Source organism: Pelobates fuscus, chromosome 2, assembly GCF_036172605.1.
Source record: "Pelobates fuscus isolate aPelFus1 chromosome 2, aPelFus1.pri, whole genome shotgun sequence".
NCBI lineage: Eukaryota > Metazoa > Chordata > Amphibia > Anura > Pelobatidae > Pelobates > Pelobates fuscus.
The window spans coordinates 442,495,497-442,523,267 of NC_086318.1; the positions used below are offsets into that span (position 1 = coordinate 442,495,497).

The 27,771-nt window shown below is 40.8% G+C and overlaps 1 protein-coding gene across 1 annotated transcript in view; it reads left to right on the forward strand.

The window, feature by feature from the left end:
• The window catches only part of ZFAND3 (zinc finger AN1-type containing 3), a 270,967-nt gene that overhangs the window by 33,154 nt on the left and 210,042 nt on the right, over positions 1 to 27,771 (forward strand). Inside the window, exon 2 of the mRNA XM_063444125.1 lies at positions 24,751 to 24,791. Coding sequence (XP_063300195.1) covers positions 24,751 to 24,791 — 41 coding nt within the window. The remainder of the gene's footprint in view (positions 1 to 24,750; positions 24,792 to 27,771) is intronic.

Genomic DNA, 27,771 nt, shown 5'->3' on the forward strand with positions numbered 1-27,771 from the left:
CTTTTCTTTAATATTTGTTTTAATGGCTTATTGAAACAGACCAGTAATTGTGACAACATAGAGGGAAAAAAAACGGTATTCAAGTCCTGCCCAGAAGAGCTTACAATCCAAAGGTATCTAAGTAAAATTATATTTACAGTAAAAGATCCTTATGTCCATAGGGGACACTGAGAGTTAAGTGCATTCATATTGTCCAGTAAATAACATAATTAAATACTTCACAAAATGAATTTAAACACCAAAGCCAAAAGTTGGGAGCCCGGAAAATTATTTTATAAGCCATGTTTCCTCAGATGAAGCATACTCAGACATACAGCCACTCGCACAGCCTTATACACAAACAAAGCTCTCACTAATCACTCACTCACATTCATATATTCTGACACACACAAACAATTACTCTCATATATACATGCAAAACTAACCAAACACGCAAACGCACATCTCCATTGATAGAATTCTAATACCACACACCTTCACACGGTCACCATACCATGGCTTTGTAGATATTTAGTGTCATTGCTATGCCTATTCCAATACACTGTAAATTGTGAACAGGGCCCCCACTGCTAAGAAGGATGGGAAGTGCACTGCACACACTAATTCCTAAAGTTCATTTTCCAGTTGTGAAAACTGTTTAATAAATTGTCTGCCAGCAACCGGAAAACCTAACGTAAAAAAAAAAAAGGAAATATCTTGCGTGAAACCCAATTTTTATTTTTATTTTATAATGTCTGGTCTCCTTTAATACTTATATTTAATGTTAATGGGATTGTTCGACTTCTGTTAGTTCCACGTTCTATTACCGCATGTATTTCATTGTGAAGTTTAACGTGGCCCGTCAACCCACTCTCAAACAGTATAATGATCCCCCCCATGTGGATTTTCTGCCTTTGTCTGTAGTTGCAGGTGATTTTATCCCTGACCTGTAATTTTACTTGCAAGCGGTTTGCGTCCCCTCCTCACCGCCTCCTACCAACCTCTTGTCTTATGTAGATTTCTCAATTTTCACACTGTGTCTAATAGTATTTTATATTACCAAAGTGTGCTGCAAATTCCATTTGTTTTTTTGTCATTTTAATTGTGTTTGCTCTGTGGGGAGCCGCTTGATGTGCTGATTTGCCAGGCAGTAAAAGCTTTGATTTTGCTTGTTTTCATTATGCAAGTTTTCAGAAGGAGTTTTTAAAGATTTATTCTAAGGAACCTGAGGGTTTTTTTCAATGGTTTCTGTGGAGCTACTGAATTAACATTTTTACTTCTAAAACTATGACTTGCTGCACTGGCTTCCTATCGTTCAGTTTTTGCTCACACTCTGCCGGGTTCTGTCTGCGGATTAAAATGACAGATTTTACCTTTAATGGCTGATCCCTGAAGAGTTAAACCAAATTGTAACTCGCAGCAGCACCCTCTGCTGAGTAGGTGTGGGTAATTCTACTTTGCGGCTATCAGCGACATGTGAATAGAATCCCAAATTGGAAATACTGGCTTCCACTTTGAGAGAGATCCAACAGCAACTTCTATTGGTAACACTCCAAACACCTTCACCCACTCGGGTATTACTGTACTTGTCAGGTGTACCATCCATTTGGGCAAGAGCCCTGATGCCGCTTGCTTCAGCAAATAAACAAATACAGTGGGTGCTTTTTGTTCTACAAATTCAAATAATAAATAAAATGATGGAACTACCTCCCGCACACTTTCAAATCCACCCCAGCCTAAAAGAGACCCCACTCCATATATCTAAAACAGAATGCACCTGTAATCATAGCTGATTATATTTCCTACCTGTTTTGTGTTAGTTATATATGTTATGTATTAGTATTAATTTGTATTTCTAATATATTGTACCCTATTTAACAATGCAGTGTTAGTGGGTCCAGGACATACTTAAAAATGAGAGAAATCTCAATGTATCTTTCCTGGTACAACATTTAATAAATAAATAATGTTAAAATCTTACAATGGCCGGTATGAAAGTGCACTAGGGGCGCACTCTGCCGAAAAAAAGGACTGGCCTGGCCTACAGCACTGTTACCAGAGAACAAACCCAGAACAGTGAGACAGAGACCCATTGCGAGTAACCAGTCAAATATAGAACATTTAATAAATATGAAATTTGTGCGTTCCCTTTTTTTATCCTCCTGGGTAAAGTCCATCCAGACATCTCTGTAAATACTGTACAGGCTCCAGGGGGATTGCTATGCATTTAAAAAAAAGTGTTATTATTTCTTAAGGTTTAAAAAAACTAAAAAAAAAAACCTGAAAGACTGACCGTTTTTCATTCCCACAAACAGTAAGGTTCCTTTGTTAATCACAAATCCATTCTGTGAATTTTGTGAGTTTGAGATATGTTTTTAGATCTAAACCTCTCTCCTGATGTAATTTATAACTGGGTGGCATTTAAATTGTCTGGCAGGGAGGATGTTAATCCATACTTACCTGGATCTGATCAGACGTGGGTCGCGTCAAATTTCCCGTTTTATGATCCCATTTGGGCTCACTAGGGGATCTGATTTATCTACTTTAGATTTTCTGTAGCGTTTTTTCTATAGAAGGGTTATAAAGTCCCAGATAATATTTCAAAGTCCTTTATTTTTAGAGACATTAACGCATCTGATATATCCCGTGACCTTTCTGTTTCTCTTCTCATAATATCACTTGTACACTTTTAGAATGCTAAAAGTTCCTTATGCGATCCCCATTCGTCATTCAGTATTAAATCACACTGTTTCCATGTTTTATGAGGCCAGTTGAACAAGACTACCTTCACCTTGGTAAATGTCCAATGTGATGTTATTTGGATTTATATTGCACAGCCCTGTGCAACCGGTAAATGTAGGTAAATGGGATTATGCTAAGCAAATAGGAACAAGAGGTGACAATTACCCAGGCCAACAGTCTGCTGACATGAGCTGGGATATAGGACACTTTTTTAGCTGACCCTTGAGATGGCGCCAAATTGATACACTATTAGCAAGCAGTGTGTGCTCACGCTGTATATACAGTTCAATGGATAATGAGGAAGCGAAATGGGGATAAGGGGGCTTGACACCCCAAGACTATTTGCCACATGTCTGCGACGATGAGCATTAGTGGTTAGCAAGCATAGCATTTTGTAAAGATGGGATGTATGTTATAAAATGTTCTTATCCTAATTCTCCGAACTTTCTGATTGTTTACAAACCTTCCATGTTTGTCTCAGTACAGCCTGCAAATATAGAATCTTATCATGTCCGCTGCCAGGGAGCAGAGAATCCTAATTAAAGTCGTAATGTTTGCACAGAATTAATATTAGTCTGCCCACTGTCAAAGTCGTGTGTGCACGGGAGGGGAGGCAGGGGGGCAATGTTTCAGGCTGTGACCCTCCACCTAAAGATTGCTACCACCATAACCACGTCTAAATGCAAAGGTTGTCATGGTGGTTTGTGTAACCCTTTAAGGGGAAATCCACATTGTTGCCATCTTGTTTTCATGCAATTTGTTTTAATTGTGAAGGGGAATTACACATTTGAGGCTAACAAATCTGTAAAAATTATTTTGTGTGTCTAATGTTTCTTAAAATTTGCAATTGCCTTGTCAATTCATCCCATTTTCCATAGTGAATAGAAACCATTGTATGTTGTCTGGGAGCCCCCCGTGTGCTGAATTACTTTTATTGATCTGAAATGTCTATTTTTGTTTTTGTTCCAGTCAGTTCTGTGTATTATTGTAGTTAGAAGCGCTGTTTTCTTTACATTGATAGAGTTTTCTGCACAATTTGCTTAAATATGAAATACTGTACTATACTGATGGAATGATATAAAACATCTCACACTCCCATCAGCACACCATTTCTCACTCGAGATGCCAAATTAAAAAGTGTTTTAGTTGATCTTTGCTACTGCACCATAACCTTGGGCAGCACAGTCAGAAATATTTAGGCGTGATTCAGTTAGAGTCAAACGATGAGTGCTAGTGGGATGTGTGTGTAAGTGATATTTGCTGTCTGTTTCTCATCTATGGATCGGAAGACAAACACATAAAGGAGAGAAATGTTAAGAAATCTGCAGAGAATTCTTCTATTGAGTGCTTCAACAGTCGGCAGATGCCCCAAGGTGGTCAGCGGCCCTTTCACACACGTGTATCGACCGAATCTAATGTGAATAGCTGAATATAGCAGCAGTGTCTGTCTGTCCATCCCCCCGAGCTGCATGCTATTGTTCCCTAAAGGTTAACATTTCTCTGAGTTTTTTTTATCATCCCGTTTGACCAACAATATGTTATAACAATACAGACAGGCCTTTATCAGTGGAAAACTTCTTGGCTTTGGACTGAAGGGAACAATGTATTGGCCTTTAACTTAATGTTTGCTATATGTAGAGAAAATCTTACCAGATCATCTGCTTGGCTTTCGTGAAATCGGATGGTGTGGCGCACCTGGCATGTACATTGGGGTTTGTATAGGGTGCATGGAAGGTTATGTATAGTTCATAGTTAGATGTGCAATAAAGGGAACATAGTTATGTAAATAGCCCTACTAATCAATTTAAATATTTTATAGCCAAGCTTAAAGGATTTTTTCAAACACCATAACCACTACAGCTTGGTTTGGTGCCTGGAGGGCCCTTGTGCACCACTATTGCCTTCCTGTTCCTTGTGGATTTGTACTTTGATCTCCATGATCCTGTGTAATAGGAACAGGGGTGACTGGTCCCTGACTTGAGATCCAGATCAGTCTCACTACATTGTCTGTCCCTTCTACGGCACCAGATAACCCCATCAATTCTGCCATTGGACTGAACCCTCCTCCCAAAGAAGTATCAACACCTCTCCTGGGCAGGTATCAACCCCTCTACCTGCTCCCAGCACTGTATTTACAAAGGTGCGTTTTAACTCACAGTCCACAAACCGCTCATAGTTTCTAGTTTGTACCTGGTGCATTGCCACCGGGTCCATAATTTAATTCATTCATTCGGGTTTATCTCTTGTCTGCAGCCTTAGACAAGCCGTCCCCTTCTTACCCTGCCCAGACTTTCTGTGGCTGTCAAATCACAGACTTCCTAATGCAGCTCAATGAGAAGTCTTTGCAAGGCAGGTGCTCTGGGCAATTGCTGTCTCTTGAGTGTATCTCCATTGAATTAAGCAACCAGGAAGTGACAGGACCGGTTGTCTGATAGACTGATAAAGCGCTGCGGAATTTGACGGCGCTCTATAAATAATATAATAATAATAGACAGCCAGAGAGGGGTGTAACAAGATTAATTTATAAAAGTGACAATTTCTATTGAAATCTACACTTATTTTAAAATAGGAAATAAAGAGGACACACTCTTCATGCATGAAGCACTAACGCACAGACCTGCAGTTTAAATACAATAAATATTACGGTAGATCACAAATACACTTTGATACTCTTTTTTTAATATTTTGCAATTTGCAACTATTATCCTCTAACACTGCAAGGTTACACACACATCAGCAACAAACAGTCGAGGTTAAGAAGTCTTAAAATGTAAAATAAGCAGGATTCTGAAATCCTATTTGTGATTTATGGGGGAAGCTGGCTGACCTTTCTGGGAAATGTAGTTAATAGACAGTTGGGAAGAGCTACCACTGGCCTAGAGTTATACTAAAATGTAAATATAAACTCCTATTTATTCACTTTCTAGCAGTGTAGGGAAGTTAATAATTGGGATCTGTGGAGAATTGCCACAGTAACTACAATTGCCAGACTAAAGTAGCAGAATTTGTAACTTTTCTCAGCTCTGGCATCATTGGCTAAAATTTACAATCCACTTCTAAACTCCGAGATTCACTTTTTGTTAAGGATAGATTGTTCGACCCTTTCATCCCACCTTGTGATGTTACCAGACAGTAACACGATAAGGATATCATATCACGTTGAGATGTGAAAGTAAAATAAGATGCCACAAATTAGCTTTTTTTCCCCTTTTGTTTTTGTAATGTTTTGTTTATCTTGATGTAAAAACTTCTAATGAGTAAGCAGAGGGCCCCCCAGTTAATTAGATCAGTAGTGAACTGTTTATAGCGAATTCACAGAGCACAGCAGTGCTGCGTCTCTGCTCTGCCTAAGAAATACATCCCTCTCCTGTTTGTCCTTCCTTTCATGTCACGACCGCTCTCTGCTGCTGTATTCCCTTCGAGGAAATATAAAATTCTCGAACAAATTATTATAACACAGCTGGATGTTTTGTAATCAACGTTCTGGGTATGCAAATGCGACAGAGAGCGGGCAACGAACACTGACTCGCATATTAAGCGTGAACTTCCTTGTGATTGTTACTCGGTCTTGTCATTAGAGGAAGTCTAGTGCCTATGTTTTGACTTTCTAAGTAAGCATATTAATTCCTGGTCACAATAAAAGTTTGGACAATCGATATTTCCCCTTGAAAGCCTTTCTCAGCCACAGATGGAACATTGGCTCCATGCACAACTCTTTATATACAAATATAATCTGCACTCCTTACTGTGAAATGGCCCGGCCTAATACTGCAGCTGTTGGTTTATACCAGGCCTTATAAAGGATTTCCATGCCTGTACCTTAAAAAGAACAATTAAATGGAAAACACTGGGAAGTAAAGGCAGAAAATGCCACTGATGTTTATGTTGTCTTCTTATAAGAAGATCATATATTATGTCAATAATAATATATAGTATATATGTACTGTGAGTATTAATGCATGATCGATTAGTACAAGGTTGGTGTGAGTATTCGTGTATGATTAGTTAGTACACAGTCACTGGTAGACGTTGGTGTGCGTATTAATGTAGGATCGGTTAGTACACAGCCAGTAGTAGAGGTTGGTTTGGATATTCGTGTATGATCGGTTAGTACACAGCCATTAAGAGACGCTGACTTGGGAATTAGTGTATGATTGGTTAGTACACGGCCATTAAGAGACGCTGACTTGGGAATTAGTGTATGATTGGTTAGTACACGGCCATTAAGAGACGCTGACTTGGGAATTAGTGTATGATTGGTTAGTACACGGCCATTAAGAGACGCTGACTTGGGAATTAGTGTATGATTGGTTAGTACACGGCCATTAGCAGAGGTTGGTTTTGATATTAGTGTATGATCTGTTGGTACATGGCCATTAGGAGACACTAGTTTTGGTATTAGTCCATGATCGGTTAGTGTAACAGATCTCCGTGCCCTTGGATGATAATTTTGCTTTGACTAGATCGTTCTACGAACCTAACCAAACAGATTGCCCCATTTGGTTCATATACCGAACAAAGTACCAAACACATGGACCACTCAGAACAGTTGTGTGCCGCTAGTTGACCCACTTGACCTCCCTAACACCTACACAAACCGCAAACACTTGAATCTTCTGAGTGGTCGGCTGGGTGGCCGTCGTTCGTATGGACGAACACGAGGCAGCGGCCATCTTGTTTTGGTGAACGCTTTCAGCGGTGTTTGGTCGTCGAGTGTATGGAACTAGTATCGGACACTCAACGGCCCGAACACTGCTGAGACTTCCACTCTCACCTATGTTCATTCCTATTCATCCGAGGAAAGTGGCATTCAGTGAAACCAAACTCTCGAACAAGGGGCACACAACTAGTTTTCCCACGAACTGCTACTATTGGTATTTTGTTGTGTTTGAAGCTCCCAAAAGAGACAGACCGCACAACCTGAGTCTATGGAACTATTTTGGGCAGGAGCCTTGTGTGCGGTCGGTCGGAAATAAGAATTCCATGAAAATTCTGAACCGATCTGGGTGATTTTTTTAAATATGTTGCTCACCCAGATCGGGGCTATCAGGGGATATACTTTTTGTGGGGTTTATTTGAGTTTTTGGGTACTTTCGGGTTGCCTGTAAAATTGAGTTTTTTTTTTTTTTCACCTGGAGATAATTGAGTTAATACAGTACTTGACTCAATTATCTCCCAGGCAGAGGGGAGGGATTGTATGATCTGTATGGGAGTGTCATGTATTGTAACACCATTGTCATTGGTCTGTGACTTTGTTATAGTCTTCCATCAGGTCCAGGTGGGAGTACCCTTTGCATGGGGATTAAAAAGCCAAGTGTGGTCCCATTTAATCAGTTCACTTCACCCTTAACACGCAGCCTCGTCTCGTGCTTTGGATTGCTATACTGGCTATAATCACTAGCTCTTGTAAGAGCTACACATCTCCTACTGCTAGACTCTCTGGAGTAGACTCTCTTCCCACTGGGGAGACTCTCTTCCCACTGGAAGCTGGATCCTGGGCTTGGGTCCAGGGTGGGTGAAGGACAGCGAGACCCCAGCCAATCTGCGGCTGCTAAGAGGCTATGGTGCTTATGGTGTCCGGTGTGGTACTTATAGTACTCCAGGCTACTAGAAAGCAGCGATTGGTGGAGGCACCCAGTCAGGGTGCCATGTTAGTACAGGTCCATCAGGTTTGGGTATTGGTCTTTGATTAGTACATGGCCACTAGGCGACACTGGTTTGGGTATTAGTCTATGGTCGGTTAGTACACGGCCGTTAGGAGACGCTGATTTGGGTATTAGTGTATGCTCGGTTAGTACATGGCCATAAGAAGATGCTAGTTTGGGTATTAGTCTATGATCGGTTAGTAGACGGCCATTAGCAGAGGTTGGTTTGGATATTGGCATATCATCGGTTAGTACACGGCCATTAGCAGAGGTTGGTTTGGATATTCGTGTATGATCCGTTGGTGCACGGCCGTTAGGAGACGCTGGTTTGGGTATAAGTGTATGATTAGCTAGTACACGGCCATTAGAAGACGCTGGTTTGGGTATTAGTTTATGATCGGTTAGTACACAGCCATTAGAAGAGGTTGGTTTGGATATTCGTGTATGATCACTTAGTACATGGCCGTTAGGAGGCGCTGGTTTGGGTATTAGTGTATGATTAGTTAGTACATAGCCACTAGTAGATGTTGATGTGAGTATTAATGTAGGATCGGTTAGTACATAACCAGTAGTAGAGGTTGGTGTGATTATTAGTGCAGGATCGGTTAGTACATAGCTATTAGCAGAGGTTGGTGTGATTATTAGTGTAGGATCGGTTAGTACACGGCCGTTAGGAGATGCTGGTTTGGGTATTCGTGTATGATCGGTTAGTACATGGCCATAAGAAGATGCTAGTTTGGGTATTAGTCCATGATCGGTTAGTACACAGCCATTAGAAGAGGTTGGTTTGGATATTCGTGTATGACCGGTTAGTACATGGCCGTTAGGAGACGCTGGTTTGGGTATTAGTGTATTATTAGTTAGTACACAGCCACTAGTATACGTTGGTGTGAGTATTAATGTAGGATCGGTTAGTACACAGCGATAAGAAGAGGTTGGTTTTTGTATTAGTGTATGATCGGTTAGTACACAGCCATTAGAAGATGCTGTTTTGGATATTAGTCCATGATCGGTTAGTACTCGGCTGTTAGGAGACGCTGGTTTGGGTATTAGTCCATGATCGGTTAGTACACGGCTGTTAGGAGACGCTGGTTTGGGTATTAGTCCATGATCGGTTAGTACACGGCCGTTAGGAGACGCTGGTTTGGGTATTAGTGTATGATCGGTTAGTACATGGCCATAAGAAGATGCTGTTTTGGGTATTAGTCCATGATCGGTTAGTACACGGCTGTTAGGAGACGCTGGTTTGGGTATTAGTCCATGATCGGTTAGTACACGGCCGTTAGGAGACGCTGGTTTGGGTATTAGTGTATGATCGGTTAGTACATGGCCATAAGAAGATGCTGTTTTGGATATTAGTCCATGATCGGTTAGTACTCGGCTGTTAGGAGACGCTGGTTTGGGTATTAGTCCATGATCGGTTAGTACACGGCCGTTAGGAGACGCTGGTTTGGGTATTAGTGTATGATCGGTTAGTACATGGCCATAAGAAGATGCTGTTTTGGGTATTAGTCCATGATCGGTTAGTACACGGCTGTTAGGAGACGCTGGTTTGGGTATTAGTGTATGATCGGTTAGTACATGGCCATAAGAAGATGCTGTTTTGGGTATTAGTCCATGATCGGTTAGTACACGGCTGTTAGGAGAAGCTGGTTTGGGTATTAGTCCATGATCGGTTAGTACACGGCCATTAAAAAAGTTTTTTTTTTCCAGAAACACTTTGTGTTTTTATTCTGCTTCTATTAAGTCCTCAGTTTTTAATGGTTTAATTAGGCTTGGTGACCTGCCATCAGTTGAACACATTTTCTTTCTGTATGTATACCCAGTAGCGGCTGGATGTGATTTGTTGGCTGAAGTGACCTTTTCTTACAGGCTATTTATAGAGTTTGCCTCACTAATACATGAAGAAATTATTATGCTCCACAGGAGACCTTGATGTTAATAAAAATCTTTCAACTACACAATACCCTTAAAACTTCCGTGCTGTACAAACTTTAATTTTTTAACTAAGAAGCCCCAGAGACCCACCATGCTACTTGCTTCCTTACTTTTTAATTTATTGTTCTGGAGTTTAATGCCCACAAGAATGCAATACCTCTCCCCTATTTCTTGATTACTGAACCTAATTAATTCTTGATTGAATGACTGGTGATACTTTAGGAATGTAGTTACTTGAGAGGAGATGATTATCTTTGAATTGGAGTTTTGTCTGCCTGTATGGTGCTCTGGAATATGTCGAAGCTATTCTAACCAGCAAATCTGTGCTTATAGCTTTTCCTTGTCCACCAGAATTAGATGATAGGGTTTTCTTAATGGATACCTGCCATGCCACTTACTGCTTTCTGGAAATTAATTCCGTAGCAGATTATACCATCTATATAGTGTGCTAGTCACAAAGTATAGAGTTTGCAATAAAAATAAAATTGCACATCTCCTGCAGATAGACTATCGACATAGACTCTATAATGATATCTGTCTGCAAGAAAACATGCCTACAGGCTTCAATGTTGTATAGTTTTACAGAGCCGTCGTTGTTTTGAGAGCTGTCAGGGGGGCAGTGGTAGGTGTGAGAAGCCATCTACAGAAGAAGTTGCCCGCCCAGGAAGGCGGGCTGGATCGGTTAGGAAGGAGGTGAGTATGCTCAAAACTCAATGTAGGGTGATCGTAGCATACTGCCTGTAAATTGTGTTTTATCAAACGGAAAAGGTTTACAGAAAATGAAAATCCCGTTCACGTCAAAGTCTTAAATTCTACCAGAGACACTGCACATGATGACTCCTACCAACATGACCACTTCAAATCCCTGAAGTGATCATGGTGGTTGCAGTAAACTATTAAGGGTGGAGGCAATTTTCCTTGTTCTGAAACATAGCAAAACCTTGAGTTTTGAGCTATAGGTTTGTTCCATAATTATTTAAGGGTTTTCTTAAAGTGCCTTCATATTTAGTATATATTGTTTTTTAAATGACAGGGCTTTTAACCCCTTAAGGACAGAGCTTCAGAAGCTTGACTTACGCTTAATGACACAAGCAATTTTTGCATTTTCTTGCTGTTTGCGTTCAACTGCAATTTGCATCTCTCTCATTTATTGCACCGACACATATTATATACTGTTTTTTAAAGGACAGAAAGGGCTTTAATTTGATATAACATATATATATATAAATGCTTACTTATTATAAAAAAAATACAGAAAAATGCAAAAAAAAGAAAAATATTGTTTTTTTTTTTTACAGTTTTTGCAATCATAATGTGTGCATAATTAGTGCAGGTTAAGGAAAGTAATTAAAAATAAATTCATTTATTTGTTCTGATTTACAGAATATATAATGTGTCTGGGATTTTAAGTTTTTTTTGGTAGTTACAGGTCACAAAGCACAAGGAGTAAAATAAAATTTTAATGTGGAGCGATTTTAGAATTTGGTATGTTTGTCTTGTAAGCCTAATAGCCATAAAATAAAACAAAATTGCCACACAAAAGTATATATTTATATAAAGTAGACATCACAGGCTATTTACCTAAGGTTGTTTTGACACTTTCTACGTAGCCATTTTACCGCCAACCTCTGCTAAATATTGGAGTAAAATTGTGTTTTTTGGGGGTTTTCGCACACAAACGTATAACAAAGAACTTCTCATGTGTATTTTGTAAAGTTGGTGTGTGCTATTCCTGTACAAAGTTTTATTATGTGTTCAGTTACTTCTGCTGAGTACAACGGTACCCCCATTGTATGTCTTTGGCACTATTTCGTGAAGCTACAGTGCCATATAGGAGACCTGTCCTTTTCAGTATTCACAGTAGAATTTTGAGAGACGGATTTAATGAGCCTATGCTTCCATTTGGGGTATTATAACAGTTTGACTGTTCAAAAACCCCCACAAAGGCCTACCATTTGTAAAAGTAGACACTCCAGGGTATCTCATAAGGTGCATATTGTGCCTTAACATGCCCCCATTTTTTTACCATTACATGCCAAAGTATGTGGTAAAAAATAATTTTGTGCATTTTTTACATACGGATTGCATTTTTGCTGGGCATTTTGTATATTTCATATGTGCCACTAAGTTCAAACCCCCCAAATTATGCTCAGCTAAGTCTTCTGAGTAAAAGGACACCCCCATTGTATGTCTATGGCACTATTTCGTGAAGCTACAGTGCCATACAGGAGACCTGTCCTTTTCAGTATTCACAGTAGAATTTTGAGAGACGGATTTAATGAGCCTATGCTTCCATTTGGGGTATTATAACAGTTTGACTGTTCAAAACCCCCCACAAAGGCCTACCATTTGTAAAAGTAGACACTCCAGGGTATCTCATAAGGTGCATATTGTGCCTTAACATGCCCCCATTTTTTTACCATTACATGCCAAAGTATGTGGTAAAAAATAATTGTGTGCATTTTTTACATACGGATTGCATTTTTGCTGGGCATTTTGTATATTTCACATGTGCCACTAAGTTCAAACCCCCCAAATTATGCTCAGCTAAGTCTTCTGAGTAAAAGGACACCCCCATTGTATGTCTATGGCACTATTTCGTGAAGCTACAGTGCCATACAGGAGACCTGTCCTTTTCAGTATTCACAGTAGAATTTTGAGAGACGGATTTAATGAGCCTATGCTTCCATTTGGGGTATTATAACAGTTTGACTGTTCAAAAAAAAAACCACAAAGGCCTACCATTTGTAAAAGTAGACACTCCAGGGTATATCATAAGGTGCATATTGTGCCTTAGCATGCCCCCATTTATTCACCAATATATGCCAAAGTATGTGGTAAAAAATAATTTTGTGCATTTTTTGACATACGGATTGCATTTTTGCTGGGCATTTTGTATATTTCATATGTGCCACTAAGTTCAAAACCTTCAAATTATGCTCAGCTAAGTCTTCTGAGTAAAAAGACATCCCCAATGAATGTCTTTGGCACTATTTTGTGAAGCTACAGTGGCATATTGGAGACCAAGCCATATCAGTTTTTACAGAACTTTGAATTTTGACGCTGGACCTATGTGCAATTTCCAAGCATCTTCGTAAGTTTTAAATTCAAACTACCCCACAAAGGCCTACCATTTCTTAAAGTAGACACCCCAGGGTATTTCAAAAGGCATATTTTGAACCTTAGCGTGGGATAATTTTTCCGCTAGCTTGTACCAGGTGTAGTGGTAATAAGCGTTTTTTCTGCCTTTTTGACACACAAAGTGAGTTTGCACAGTATATTTTGCAAACCTTATGTGTACCACCACTCTATAATACTTTATATGTTGCTCAGCTATGTCGGCTGAGTTCAAAAATACCCCCGTATGTACCTTTGCCAGGTATATGTGGACATCGGAGGGGCACATTTGGGACACAGCCATTCCATTTTTTTTCAAACTTTACATTTTTACGCTGTGCCCATGTCCCATTTTAGAGTATTTTACCAGGCTATATAATCCAAATACTCCATAAAGCCATACCATTTCTTAAAGAAGACATCCCAGGGTATTTCAAAAGGCATATTTTGAAAATTAGTGTGGGATAATTTTTCCGCTAGCTTGTACCAGGTGTAGTGGTAATAAGCGTTTTTTCTGCCTTTTTGACACACAAAGTGAGTTTGCACAGTATATTTTGCAAACATTTTGTGTACCACCACTCTATAATACTTTATATGTTGCTCAGCTATGTCGGCTGAGTACAAAAATACCCCCGTATGTACCTTTGCCAGGTATATGTGGACATCGGAGGGGCACATTTGGGACACAGCCATTCCATTTTTTTCAAACTTTAAATTTTTACGCTGTGCCCATGTCCCATTTTAGAGTATTTTACCAGGCTATATAATCCAAATACCCCATAAAGCCATACCATTTCTTAAAGAAGACATCCCAGGGTATTTCAAAAGGCATATTTTGAACCTTAGCGTGGGATCATTTTTCCGCTAGCTTGTACCAGGTGTAGTGGTAATGAGCGTTATTAAATGTATTTTTTTACTTTTTAAAACTTTTTTTACTTTTTAAAACTATTTTTTAAACTTTTGTTTTGCTTATTCATTTTTTTAAAGTTTCCTAAACTTTCGTAAAACTTTTTTTTACAGATTTAACATTTTTCTAAGCTTTTTCTTTTACCGTTAACCCCTAACTAGCAGTAAGCAGCACTAACAGTAAATTCCCCATTTTCCCATAACTCCCACCCACCCCAGCTAGCAAAATATTGAATTATACAATATTTAAATTAGTTAATTAAATTAATTTACCCCCTGAGGGTTAAAAAATAAATAAAAGTTAATCGTCAGGGGTTAAAAAAAAAATTAGATCACAGTATAATACTGTGATCTGTATTTTGATCACTGTAGGCAGTGATAGACTGGCAGGCAAGAGGTTAATTTTTATTTGGACTGGGTAAAGGGTTTATTTTTTTTATTTTTTACTTAAACGTTATTAAAACTTTTTTTTACTTAATTTTTTAACTTTTTAAAGCTTATTTTAAAACTTTTTTTTAACGTTAACCCCTAGTTAGCCTAACACTAAATCCCCCAATTCCCCACTAACTTCCACCCTCCCCAGCTAGCTAAATTTATAATTTTAAAATATTTAAATTAATTAATAAAATAAATTTAACCCCTGAGGGTTAAAAAAAAAAAGAATTAACCCTCAGGGGTTAAAAAAAAAATCAGATCATATTAAAATGTAATCCCTGCCAATTGATCACTGTAGTCAGTGATCAATTGGCAGGGAAGGGGTTAATTTTTTATTAATATGGGTAAAGGGGGGGTGGGATTTTAATTTAACTTTTTTTTTTAACAGCAGGGGGCAGGATCACTGAAGATCCGTCTCCCTGCACTTCACACTGAACCCGGAAGTGCAGGGAGGCGGAGGTGAGTATAGAGAGCACATGTGCCCGCTCTGGCATGCTGTCAGAGCGGGCACATGTACTCTGACAGCCCGATCCGGTGCTCCCGGTCTGCCTCTAATGCAGAGGCAGACCGGAGCACCATTAACCCCACGATCGCCGCGTTTGCGGCGATCTGGGGTTAATTTTACCGGGTGACGGAGAGGTCCGTCACCCGTCGTTAAGGGTATCCCCAGGATGACGGACCTCGTCCGTCACCCGTCGTGAAGGGGTTAACATCCTATAAGTTTACCTAATACAATATTACAACGGTAAAAATGGGTGAAAAAGCAAATTGTTACACATACAGTGCAACTACTTTAAAGAACTCAAAATAGATTCGTATATCAGTCCTTATTGTTAAATCCTTTGCCAACCTCTTCACTAACACTATACTAACCATAACCCTTACCCAATGCTTACAGTAACTCTTACCGTATGACTACCATATCGTACCCTTAACTGTAACCTTACACTATCCTTACCCAAACCATACACTAATCGTAATCCTGCAGCTAACCATAATTCTACCCTATTCTTACTCCCAAATCTAATCCTACCCTAACCCTAAGGTAACCCTCTGCTAATATCAATCCTGATATAAGAAAATGGGGTTTCTATCTAATTCAGTAGATAATTGCCTGTGACCGCCATCTACTGGTCATTTTCATAATTACACTCAGAGTTTTGTTTCTCAACCAATTACACTGTGATTAAATGGACAGCTGGCAAAGCTCAGCATCAGTCACAATCAGCTGTGGGCAGGCTGGGAGACCCTGCTAAAGTCTGTTCAGAACCTAGGAGGGGTTTCCTTTCACAAGTCTGCAGCCCTGAAAAACCATGACTGAAGGCGATCGCCCAGCCACAGTTTTAGGAATGTAGTTAAAGGGCTCTGTGCAGTGTTGACTTCCAGCTCTGCATAGAGCTCATCGATCAGGGTGGGGCCTCTAAAAATGTCCCCGGCTGACTAAGAGGAGCCCCAATGATACCTGTGGTTAGTGGTGGGAGCAGGGATTTAACGGTGCTCACACTTCACTTGCTATGTAGGCATTTATATGCTTAATTAAAAAGCTGCTTTCAGCACTGACTTCTAGCATTAAAAACAGCTTCTCAAATGGAATAGGGCCACTAAAAACTGACCCAGCAGGCCGAGAGGAGCAGCTACCTTGAGCTCTATTTTGTTTGTCATATGGAAATGCTGTAGTGATGATGATGCAAGGTGTGCCTTTGTGCCCCCAATTGTAAATCGTCAGTTGGAATATGGATACCCTATACTCCGACTGAGTATATCCGCTGTAATTCTCCCAAATGCCAAGTGAAGCACTGATTATAGCTCTGGTATACCCAAACATCAGCCTAGACTTGATGAAGGGTACAAGAAGACTGACTTTATTATGGCCAGATGGCCCACTTATAAACACAGCAAGGCTACAGTTAAATACGCCTAGAACACTCCCACAACACGCCCATGAATTTCAGAAGAGTCAGAATGACTAAGCATAAAACATAAAAATGCCCCAAAACATCCTAGAAATATATAATAACCCCACAAAAATTACATCCTTAAATAGCTTTGATCTGAGCACCCAAGTTCTCCAAATAGCGCTCATATCCATGCAGTGTAGGGGACACGCCACCGTGTCAAAGTCATGGGCTTTGGCCGGTCAAATTTCGGGAGCTCCTGCAGCCGCTATACGGGGTGCTCTGCCTGGGTCTCTGGTAGAATTTGTTCCCTTTAGTCACAGACACCTTCCCTCCAAAAAGCGCTCACCTCATGGATTCCAAAGTCGTTTCAAATCAGGACCAAGCTGTCCAGGATCCGCACGGTCACCTCATGCCGAAAATGGTTCCATAACATTCGCGGCTAAGTCCCGCTGAGGTGACCGGGAACCCACAAAGTCCTCATGCTGAATTTAGTTCTTTAATGATCGCGGCTAAGTACCGCTGAGAGCAATTCGTGGGTTTCTTCATGTGAAAGGCCGCCAGGGAGCTAATGTTCGGTCTCATTCCAATGAAGGGAAAGTGCCGAATCAGGGGCACCCAGGGAAAGCTGTGGAGATTTAACTCCCAAACAGGGGCTTTGTATGTGGCCCACAGTCCTTGGGCAGGAGGCTAGCTAGCAGACTCCTCCAGGAGTTTCACATCTGGGGTCTGCCAGAAGCCACTCCGTGCCTCCGCTAGTCCCCAACTGCACTCCTAAGTTGGAGCTTCCATTAACCCTACTGAGCTAAGCCATAAATTGCAGGACTAGCACATTGACTGAGAGCGTCAGCTGTTTGCTGTCATCCAATGCGGTGCAGAACTTAACTCAGACAGAGAGCTTCTGGCTCTCCATAGGCTGTACTGGAGGTAGGGAGCTGCAGCCGGTGGATCCCAGGTTAGAAGTCAAACCAGTTCATAACCAATAACTACAACTTCCCAGAATTGTAATAGTATGCTTACATGTGCCTATGCAGAGCCGGTGCAAGGATAAAGTTTGCCCCCCCATGTGACATCACAATGCCCCACTGATATGATCTGCCATGTTAACTAACGCCAGTGCTGCAGTGCCACCGTGTTTACATTAAAAGGCCTGCAGGGACAGGCTATAGACACCAGAACCACTACATAACCCCTTAAGGACACATGACACTTTTATTCCAGAAGTTTGGTCCTTAAGGGGTTAAGCTGCAGTGGTTCTGGGGACTATAGTGTTTATTTAATGTGAGGTAAATTAGAGATTAGTGCTACGAATAATATATTAGATTGCCTACTTACAACCAGATGAGGATGATGGGCTCTAGCTGCAGTCTGGCTCCACTAGTCTGGTGTAGAACAGGATCTCTGGAGGCTGTTGGTAACTGTGGTCACAAAAATCAATGTTCTGGGAGAACGGGAAGCAGCTCCATTTTTTTGGGGCCATTTACACATCTCAAGGTCTGGGTTCCAGGGTCCACCTTCATGTTCCACCAATGAGTTTGTTCACAGGGGGTAGAGTGTGTAGGGGATGTCCTGATATGTGTGTAAGGAATGCATTGTGTGAATCTGTGTTTTGTATGTGTAAGGGCTGCAAGGTGTGTTTCTGTGTATGTACGGGATGCAGTGTGTGCGTCTGCAAGGGGTGCATTGAGTGTGTGTAAGGAATGCATTGTGTGTTTGTGTGTGTGTGTAAGGGATGCATTGTGTGTAAGGGTTGCATTGCTTGTGTGTGTGTGTAATGCATTGTGTGTTTTTCTGTGTGCAAGGGGTGCATTGTCTTTGTGTGCAAGGGGCGCATTGTGTGTGATTGTGTGTGTGATGGATGTCAATCTCTCCCCCCTCCCTTGTCACTCTCTTCTCCCCCCTCTCCCCTCCCTTGTCACTCTCTTCTCCCCCCTCCCTTGTCACTCTCTTCTCCCCCCCTCCCTTGTCACTCTCTTCTCCCCCCTCCCTTGTCACTCTCTTCTCCCCCCCTGTCACTCTCTTCCCCCCCCCTTGTCACTCTCTTCTCCCCCCCTTGTCACCCTCTTCTCCCCCCCTTGTCACTCTCTTCTCCCCCCTTGTCACTCTCTTCTCCCCCTTGTCACTTTCTTCTCCCCCCCTTGTCACTCTCTTCTCCCCCTTGTCACTCTCTTCTCCCCCCCTTGTCACTCTCTTATCCCCCCCTTGTCACTCTCTTCTCCCCCCTTGTCACTCTCTTCTCCCCCCTTGTCACTCTCTTATCCCCCCTTGTCACTCTCTTCTCCCCCTTGTCACTCTCTTCTCCCCCCTTGTCACTCTCTTCTCCCCCCTTGTCACTCTCTTCTCCCCCCCTTGTCACTCTCTTCTCCCCCCTTGTCACTCTCTTCTCCCCCCTTGTCACTCTCTTCTCCCCCCCTTGCCACTCTCTTCTCCCCCCCTTGCCACTCTCTTCTTCCCCCTCCCTTCTCACTCTCTTCTCCCCCCTTGTCCCTCTCCTCCCCCATCCTATGTTACTCTCTTCTCCCCCTCCCTTGTCACTCTCTTCTCCCCTCCCCACTCTCATTCCCCCTCCCTCCCATGTCAGTCTCACCTCGTCAATTTCTTTCTCTCCCCCGTCAATTCCCCTCCCTGTCAATTTCTTTCTCTCCCCGTCAATTCTCCTCCCTGTCAATTTCTTTCTCCCCCCCTTACTGTCAATTTATTTCTCCCCCCTGTCAATTTATTTCTCCCACCCCTCCCTGTCAATTTCTTTCTCTCCCCCTCCCTGTTAATTTATTTTTCTCCCCCTCCCTGTCAATTTATTTTTCTCCCCCTCCCTGTCAATTTCTCCCCCCCCCCATCAATTTATTTCTCTCCCCATCAATTTCTTTCCCCCCCTCCCTGTCAGTTTCTTCCATTCCCCCCCCCCCCTCCACTACCTCTGTTGTAGCGTGGTCGAGCCCTGTATGGTCCGCAGGTACAGGGAGCTTTTGTTTCCTGTACCCGGCCGGACACTCAGTGTGCACTGTTAGTGTGACTAACAGTGTGCTGTTAGTCCGGCTGGTTACAGGAGACAGATGCTCCCTGTACCCGCGGACCATACAGGGCTCGGCCACGTGACAGGAGGGAGTGCTTCGCGCTTCCCTCCTGTCAGTCCCTCTCCTCATGCTGCGCCCGGGCGGTGCGCCCTTATGGACGCACCAGCCCGGGCAAAGCTGCAGCCGCCTGAGGCTCTCTGCAGAGCGCTTGGGCGGCTGCAGCATGAGGGGGGCCGGCGCTCCTTGCGGCGCTCCTTCCCAAGGGGCGCCCTAGGCGGCTGCCTATTCCGCCTAACAGGTAGCGCCGGCCCTGTGCCTATGGTTAAGAAATAGGTATTTGGGAATAGTTAAAAATTTATTTAAATGTAGAAATCTGCTAGAGTTTTATACTGCCTCAATCTGAGCTCAATCATTTAAGGAAAGCAATGGGGTGATTTATCAAAATATCACTGCCACTTTTACATCTAATTTTCATATGCTTTTTGTTCCCTTTATCTCTTCTTTTGCATCCTGTTCTATACACTTCTCCTTTTCCCTTTACTCTAAATTTGACGATTTTCTGAAATGGAAATTGGCTGACTTTCCTGCAAAAATTGGCAACAGTTACTATAAAGAAAACCAACACTTTTAGACCAATCAGAATAATGATTTAGAATGTAGCCTTCATTTTTCAGAACACTTTAGTTAAAGAGTTATTCCAAGTATCATAACTCCTACAACCTACAGTAGAGGTTATGGTGCCAAGGTTACCCTGGCCAGTTTCCCAGTAATGGGTACTTGCCCTCTTACCTGGGCCCCCGCTGTGCTCCAAGGCCCCTAGCTCATCTGATACACTCTTGGCATTTGCAGAGCTGCCGGAGCAAGAAACCAATCCAGTCTCCATTCATTGGCTGAGAGTGTTAGACGGCCATGTTGTGCAGAATAAATTGCCAAAAGGGAAGTTTCCCAAGCCCAGACCACCTTCTCCAGGCTGGTTTTTGATGCTGCCAGAGTTGAAAGTCAACACACAAGTTATAGGTGATTTTTAATGTAGAAGTGACATTGACTTAACTTTGTCATAACGTCCCTTTAACCCCTTAAGGACCAAACTTCTGGAATAAAAGGGAATCATGACATGTCACACATGTCATGATTCCCTTTTATTCCAGAAGTTTGGTCCTTAAGGGGTTAAAGGACTCCTAGCTGTAGCAAAGCAATTATTAATGTCCTCTTAAAGGGAAACTCCAGTGCCAGAAAAACGATCCGTTTTTCTGGCACTGGAGGGTCCCTCTCCCTCCCACCCACCAATCCCCGGTTACTGAAGGGGTGAAAACCCCTTCAGTCACTTACCTGGGACAGCGGCGATGTCCCTCGCCGCTGTCTCCGCCTCCGCGACGCTCCTCCTAGTGATTACGTCGGCCGGTGGGCGAGACTAATCTCGCTCACCGTCCGAGGAGACCTAATGCGCATGCGCGGAAATTCCGCGCATGCGCATTACGTCTCTTCCTATGGGGTTTTGAGTGACGCTGGAGGTCCTCACACAGCGTGAGGACGTCCAGCGACGCTCTAGCACAGGAAACCTGTGCTAGAACCCAGGAAGTGACCTCTAGTGGCTGTCTAATAGACAGCCACTAGAGGTGGAGTTAACCCTGCAATGTAAATATTGCAGTTTATGAAAAACTGCAATAATTACACTTGCAGGGTTAAGGGTAGTGGGAGTTGGCACCCAGACCACTCCAATGAGCAGAAGTGGTCTGGGTGCCTGGAGTGTCCCTTTAAATTCCATCATCATCATCATCATCATCAGGGTTATCACTGAGAATTGTGAGAAAAAGTGAGAATTCAAAGTTAACTTCAAATTTTAAGGCCAAAATAGCTAAACAATAAAAAAACAATTCTACAAGTTGGTTATTCTCCCAGTTCTGTTACTTTGGCCTTAAATGTAAAATACACTTTGAAATCCCAACAATTCTGCCATTCGTAAATAACCCTGTCTGAGTGTCGGAAAAAAGAGACGTGAAACCCATTTCTGTTGGAAAAATGGCTTTTATTCAAAATAAGCAACAGATGAGAAACCTGACAGATTTAATAAATTGTGTCAAAAAAATTTGGTGAAAATAAGATGTAAAAGCTTGCGACTCCCAGAATCCTTTTTAATCATTTAGAGGGCTTTTAGCACAGGTTGTATGAATTGCCGCATAACTTGTAACTACCGCTTTATTCTGAGGGACAACATGATTCTATGTAGACATTTCATATATATACACACGTACAGATATAGTGAAAGAGCACGCAATAATCATATGGCCGTAGCCTGCGTTCCTGCAGTGTGCCAGCCCCCCCCTGTTGTGTTTCTGTGTTAAGACAAGTGTACATTTGTTCGATCTCTCCCCTTCTCTGCTTGATATTTTAATAAATCCGGATTGCAGAGTTAATGCACGAGAGTAAGTATGTCTGAATATAAAATATTCCTACGATTATTATGATTATTATTATTATTACTTTCTGGTGCTGCTAATCTACAACCACTTGCAGATAATGGAAAGTGCAGGACATTTTCATAAGAAAATGTCATTTTGTAAAGGGCATTCAGACCAGCAAACTGTGTACTTTTTGTTCCTGGCAATTGTATAAAATGCTATATGCAGTTTAATGCCTCTTTATTGTTAGTTACTCACAGACTCGTTATGTTGGGCTCGGCCCACTGCTGGTTACATTGGCATTTTTACAATTTGAGACCGTGATGAAAAATATATATATATTGTGTTGTGATATTGAGGTGTCAGACACTGCCCACTCCTGTGTAAACAGAACACTAATTCAGTATGCTTTCAGGGGTTTTGGGGGGAGAATGTTTGTTTTTGGTTTGTTTTGTGTGGGGGAAATCTAGGGGTCTGTTCACTGTAGAACTGAGTTGAATTGAGCCTTCAATTCATTACAGCTCAAAACCGGGAGAAACCGCAAAAAGACCCAGTACAATACGGTAACATTTGGATTCATATTCAGTTTGTTGTAGTCTGAAGTTTCCTGCTTTTCCTTAGTTGTGGTTCTGCACTCTTTTGTCCAACAGCAGCAGTGATACTAACGTCATATAGTGCTATAAAGATTAGCAGCACACGCTGACATGTTGGCTAATTATTCTAGTCCTTAAAATGTGTATTTCTTTTCTCTTTTTGGTTCGAAGCCATTTGTACTGGGGCATGTATTCTAGCTGTCCCCACTTGGATTTTACACAGCTATGTGAGTCTAAAAAATGAATAAATATCCATATAAATATCTTTTGTTCCGATTCCAATGTGTGTAATCAGTTGCTGAGTGACTGTATAGGGAAGCTTTGCTATGTTTCCTAGTAATCTGTTTTTCTTCTGTTTATTGTTGCTTCTCATGAAGGTGTAATTGTGTCAATACAGATACATGTTCCAGCCATGCCAGCAGTCTGTGCTAATTGTAGCCTTTTGGCTTCCGTAGCTGCGTTCTAACTTGATGAATCAGAATGCTCATCCTGACTGCTCAGGCGAATACGCTCAATATTTATATTAACATTTAGTATTCCAGAATGCCATGCCAGACATGCATAAAAACACCATTTGGCTCAGCGGGAAACTTGTTCTGAGAGATCTGGCAAAGTAAGCTGTGTTTTTTCTGTTTATTTAAAGTGCTCTTATTAAAGCGTCTTGAAGTGAGCTCTAGACTCTGCCGGCTACAGCTCTTTTCTGTTCAGAGATGGGAAGTGGTCGGCTAGCTGAAATGAGGCTTGTCTGCTATTAACTTTTTATGTTGTTATATTTCCCCCCATGTGGACGATTTGAAATTACGATTCCAGTTAAATAAAAATGGCTAATTTAAAGTGGAATAGCCACTTCCAGGTTTTGTTTTTTTTGCACAAACCAATGACTTACTGGAAGTTTAGCTTTATTGTGATTTGTTTACTTGGATCCCAAGATAATTTAGCAGTGACACTGCAGGGGCAAGATCCATACACTAAACCTGCTTCTCTAAGCTGAAGCTATTTTGGTGCCTATAGTGTCCCTTTACATTGTGTTCATGCCACTAATGTGGTAAAATAACAGTTTAGGTGCCCGGAAACCCTCTCTTTACTTTATAAAGGGGTTTTAACGCACCTTTTTCCAGCTCCGCACTGGTCTTGCCCTTGGCTGAGATCATCCCGTTGCCCATAGAAAAGCATTGGGAGGCTCTTGTGCATGCATATAGATGCTTTAAATTATTGCATGTCTACAAGCATCGTTAAGCATCTCCATGCAGGTCGTGGAGATGCTGAACATCAGTGCAGTAGTGTCCCAGGAAGTACCTCTAATGGTCGTCTGAGTGACAGCCACTATAGTAAAAATTGCCTAATCTCTGAAACCGCTTTAGGCACCATAACCACTACAATAAGCTGTAGTTGTTCTGGTGACTATAGTGTCACTAGGTAATGAAACTTTTTTTTTTCCTGCATTGTCCTATGGCAGAATAAGTGTACAGTGGAAAATTACTTTAACCTCTGGGTTGCTGTACATGTTGTGAGGGTCCGTCTATGACTTTGTGGAAGGAATGACCAGTTTTGTGTGGCTCGTACGCTCTTTTCTAAGTACATGCCCAACTGCTCCTAGAATTCGATGAAACTGATATGGGGATAGGATGCCCGGTGGCTGCCATATTTATGGAGCCCTGTGTGTTTTTTTGTAGATGGCAACAGTGTATCCATCCTTACTGAAACACACAGATCACACTTATAAAAAGCTGGATGTATGATATTGTTTCTCACAGAGTTTCCAATGTATTTAAGATGAACTTCCATAATATATGATCTGTTACTGTATTACGGGCAGCCGCAGAATCCGTGCAGAATACTGGCTGACTTCCAGCACCATTGCCAAGGAATATGAAATGACACATTCTGGCTCTGTGTTTCACTGCACACTTAAACATTTTATTTAGCATATCTGGCAGTTAAATAAGTGATTGCTTTAGCAAAGTAACTTCATTTTCTTGTGTATTCTGTGTACAGCGTGCATATTGCCTATCGGTTTGTGTATAATATATAGTATATATGTATAGAATGCAATGCTCACTTTTCTTTCTTGGTTTTGTTTACTGCAGATCCAGTAAGACGATGAATCTCTGTTCAAAATGCTTTCTTGGTAAGTTCACAGTTCGTATAGTATGGTTATTCAAACTATCAGATATAATTACATATGACACTGTTAGCAATATTCCCAGAATAGTCTTTTTACCATTAAATCACACAATAAAAAAAAAAAAATATCCAATCAAAATAAAAAAGTAATTCATGTTGTTTAGCTGTGTTATGAATCCTAGGATCATTAGTCCAAGGTTGGAATTTGACACAAGGAAGATGCTAAGCGACTCCTTATTGGAGCAGTACTGGCTCCAACTAGTAAAACACATCACATGATTCACAGCAGGGATCTTGAACTGAAGTAGCTGCTTCACTTATAGAATATTGCCCTGTGATTTTAGTCCTTGATCTCTCTCTCTCTCTCTCTCGCTTAATGTCTGTATCTTTCTGTAAGGTTTAAATACTAGTCCATGAACCAAAGAACAGAAAATATATACAGGGTTATTCACTAGAGTGAGAATTCAGAGTGAATTTCAAATTCAAGGCCAGAGTGTCTGAATATTTCCAGTATGATTGTTTTGACCTTAAATTTGAATTTACTTTGAATTCTCACTTGAGTAAATAACGCTGAGTCTTTTAGTGAATACCACAGGTGAGGTGCAATTAAAGAAATTCCCTAAAGAGAAGAGCGAGGTCAGCAATGGACATATCCAATAAGTGTATTGGATTGAGCAAACTGTACTTTGCTCTTTAGCATGTGAGTGTTTTTTTTTTAAATCTTTTTATTGTGTTTTTCACTCCATATTTACAGTGTAGACTATAGTGGTTTTATTTGTTGATTTCCACATATATATCTACGGAGATTTCCACATATATATCTACGGAGAAATATTGACTATATCCTTGAGTAGAGATCATACCACTTCATATGCTAATTTGAAGCCATATTCACGGCTCCATTACATGTGAGTGCACACTTTATATTCATACCTACGCATGCTCCGTAGCCCAAATATGCTACACTATATTATGTTTTTGTATCTATTTTTGTGAGGATACCTTCTACAAACATGAATATACGAAGAATCAACACTGCACTTTATCCTTAGCCGGGGATCATTTTGCTCAGTCGCAAATGTTGGAGCTGTATTGAAGCTCCAAAAAAGTGTGAGTGCACATTTTTCTCATATTTATATTTATTATATTTTTACATACTACACTATCAGTTCCTTCTGTTTTATTTCTTGTTGTTATATACTCCATATAAGGACTTTTTAGGCGCTGCACCTACCTCCTGTTTTACCCATGTAATGAACCGTATTCGGTCATTGTAGAACGGGTTCGGGGATTTAAATACTCAATTCTGAACTTGAACTTGAATTTTGGCTGTCATAGTGCTGAAGTTCTCTATTGCACATGCGAAGGTGCCGAGTGCAGAGTTGGGTGCTGGAGACAGCTGTCACTCTGTTTTGGCTATTACAGCAGATGCCGAGAGAGTGTGCTGTCTCAGGTAATTTTTTCTCGCTGTCTGTCCCTATCTTTGTGTATCTCTGTCTCTCACTTTGTCTCCCTCCTATTCTAGAGCTGTGCGGTGAACACTGCGTACATGCTGTAGACACTGTCAGTAATCTAAATTCTCACTCTTTCATTCAGATCAGGTAGAAATGAAGATCTGATCTTGGTGCATTTTAGTGAGAAGGAAGCTTTGTAAGAAAATGGATTAAATCCTATTGGAAATTTGAATAAAACAAATTCTAGGACTCGTGTCAATAAAAATGTATTTTTTTAGCAATTTTTTTCACGCTCTGTTTTATTTATTGAATTTGTATTTTATGTTTATAATCAGATTTTAGGGTTTTCTTTTGTGAATGTGTTGTTACGTTCCCCTTTTCATGTTTATTTAAAGTTTATACAAATATGCCAAATATTGATTTATATTGAATAGTTTGTTGTGGAAAAAGAAAATCTATTTTTATGTCCATGATTAAAAAGTCTTCACCTTAGCTTCAAATTGCCTAATAAACTGTGAAAGTGGTATATAATGTATTTTTGTTAAATTATATTGAATTGTTTATTTTTGAGTTTGGGTGTTTTGTTATCTATGAAAGACCTTAAACTATTTAAAGCCAATGTCTGCTTGTCAGATATCTCGTATTTTGTAATTTTGTGGTAGTTCTAACAGGTGTACTTAGCACTTTACAGGTTACATTACAGTAGATGGAGGTACAGTAAGTGCAGTAGGTATACAGTGTATGTATATTGTATTTATATAGCGCTAACAGGTGTACTCAGCACTCTACAGGTTACATTACAGTAGAGGGAGGTACAGTAAGTGCAATCGGTATACAGTGTATGTATATTTTATTTATATAGTGCTAACAGGTGTACTCAGCACGTTACAGGTTACATTACAGTAGAGGGAGGTACAGTAAGTGCAATCGGTATACAGTGTATGTATATTTTATTTATATAGTGCTAACAGGTGTACTCAGCACGTTACAGGTTACATTACAGTAGAGGGAGGTACAGTAAGTGCAATCGGTATACAGTGTATGTATATTTTATTTATATAGTGCTAACAGGTGTACTCAGCACTTTACAGGTTACATTACAGTAGAGAGAGATACAGTAAGTGCAATAGGTATACAGTGTATGTATATGATATTTATATAGCGCTAACAGGTGTACTCAGCACTTTGTGTTCACAATGCGTTTTATACATAATTTTCAATGTTTGTATTTCTTGTTCTTATTGGCATTGTTTGCATTGCCTATGCCAGGACTGAACTGGATTATGATGTCTACGTTTTTAATATAATTTAAACGAAAATGAGGCATCACCTTCAGAGTTTAATACAAGTTATAGTTTATTTTCAGTGGTTTTTCAATTCATTTTATTTCTAGAAGAGGCACGTTCGCTTAGCTGGTGTTTATATTAATTGCCACGTTTCACCCCAGTGAACATTGTATCACTGTTTGTGGGGTAAATAAATCTAAAACCATCTCTCAGAGTAACTTCATATAAGGTAAACAAACATGCT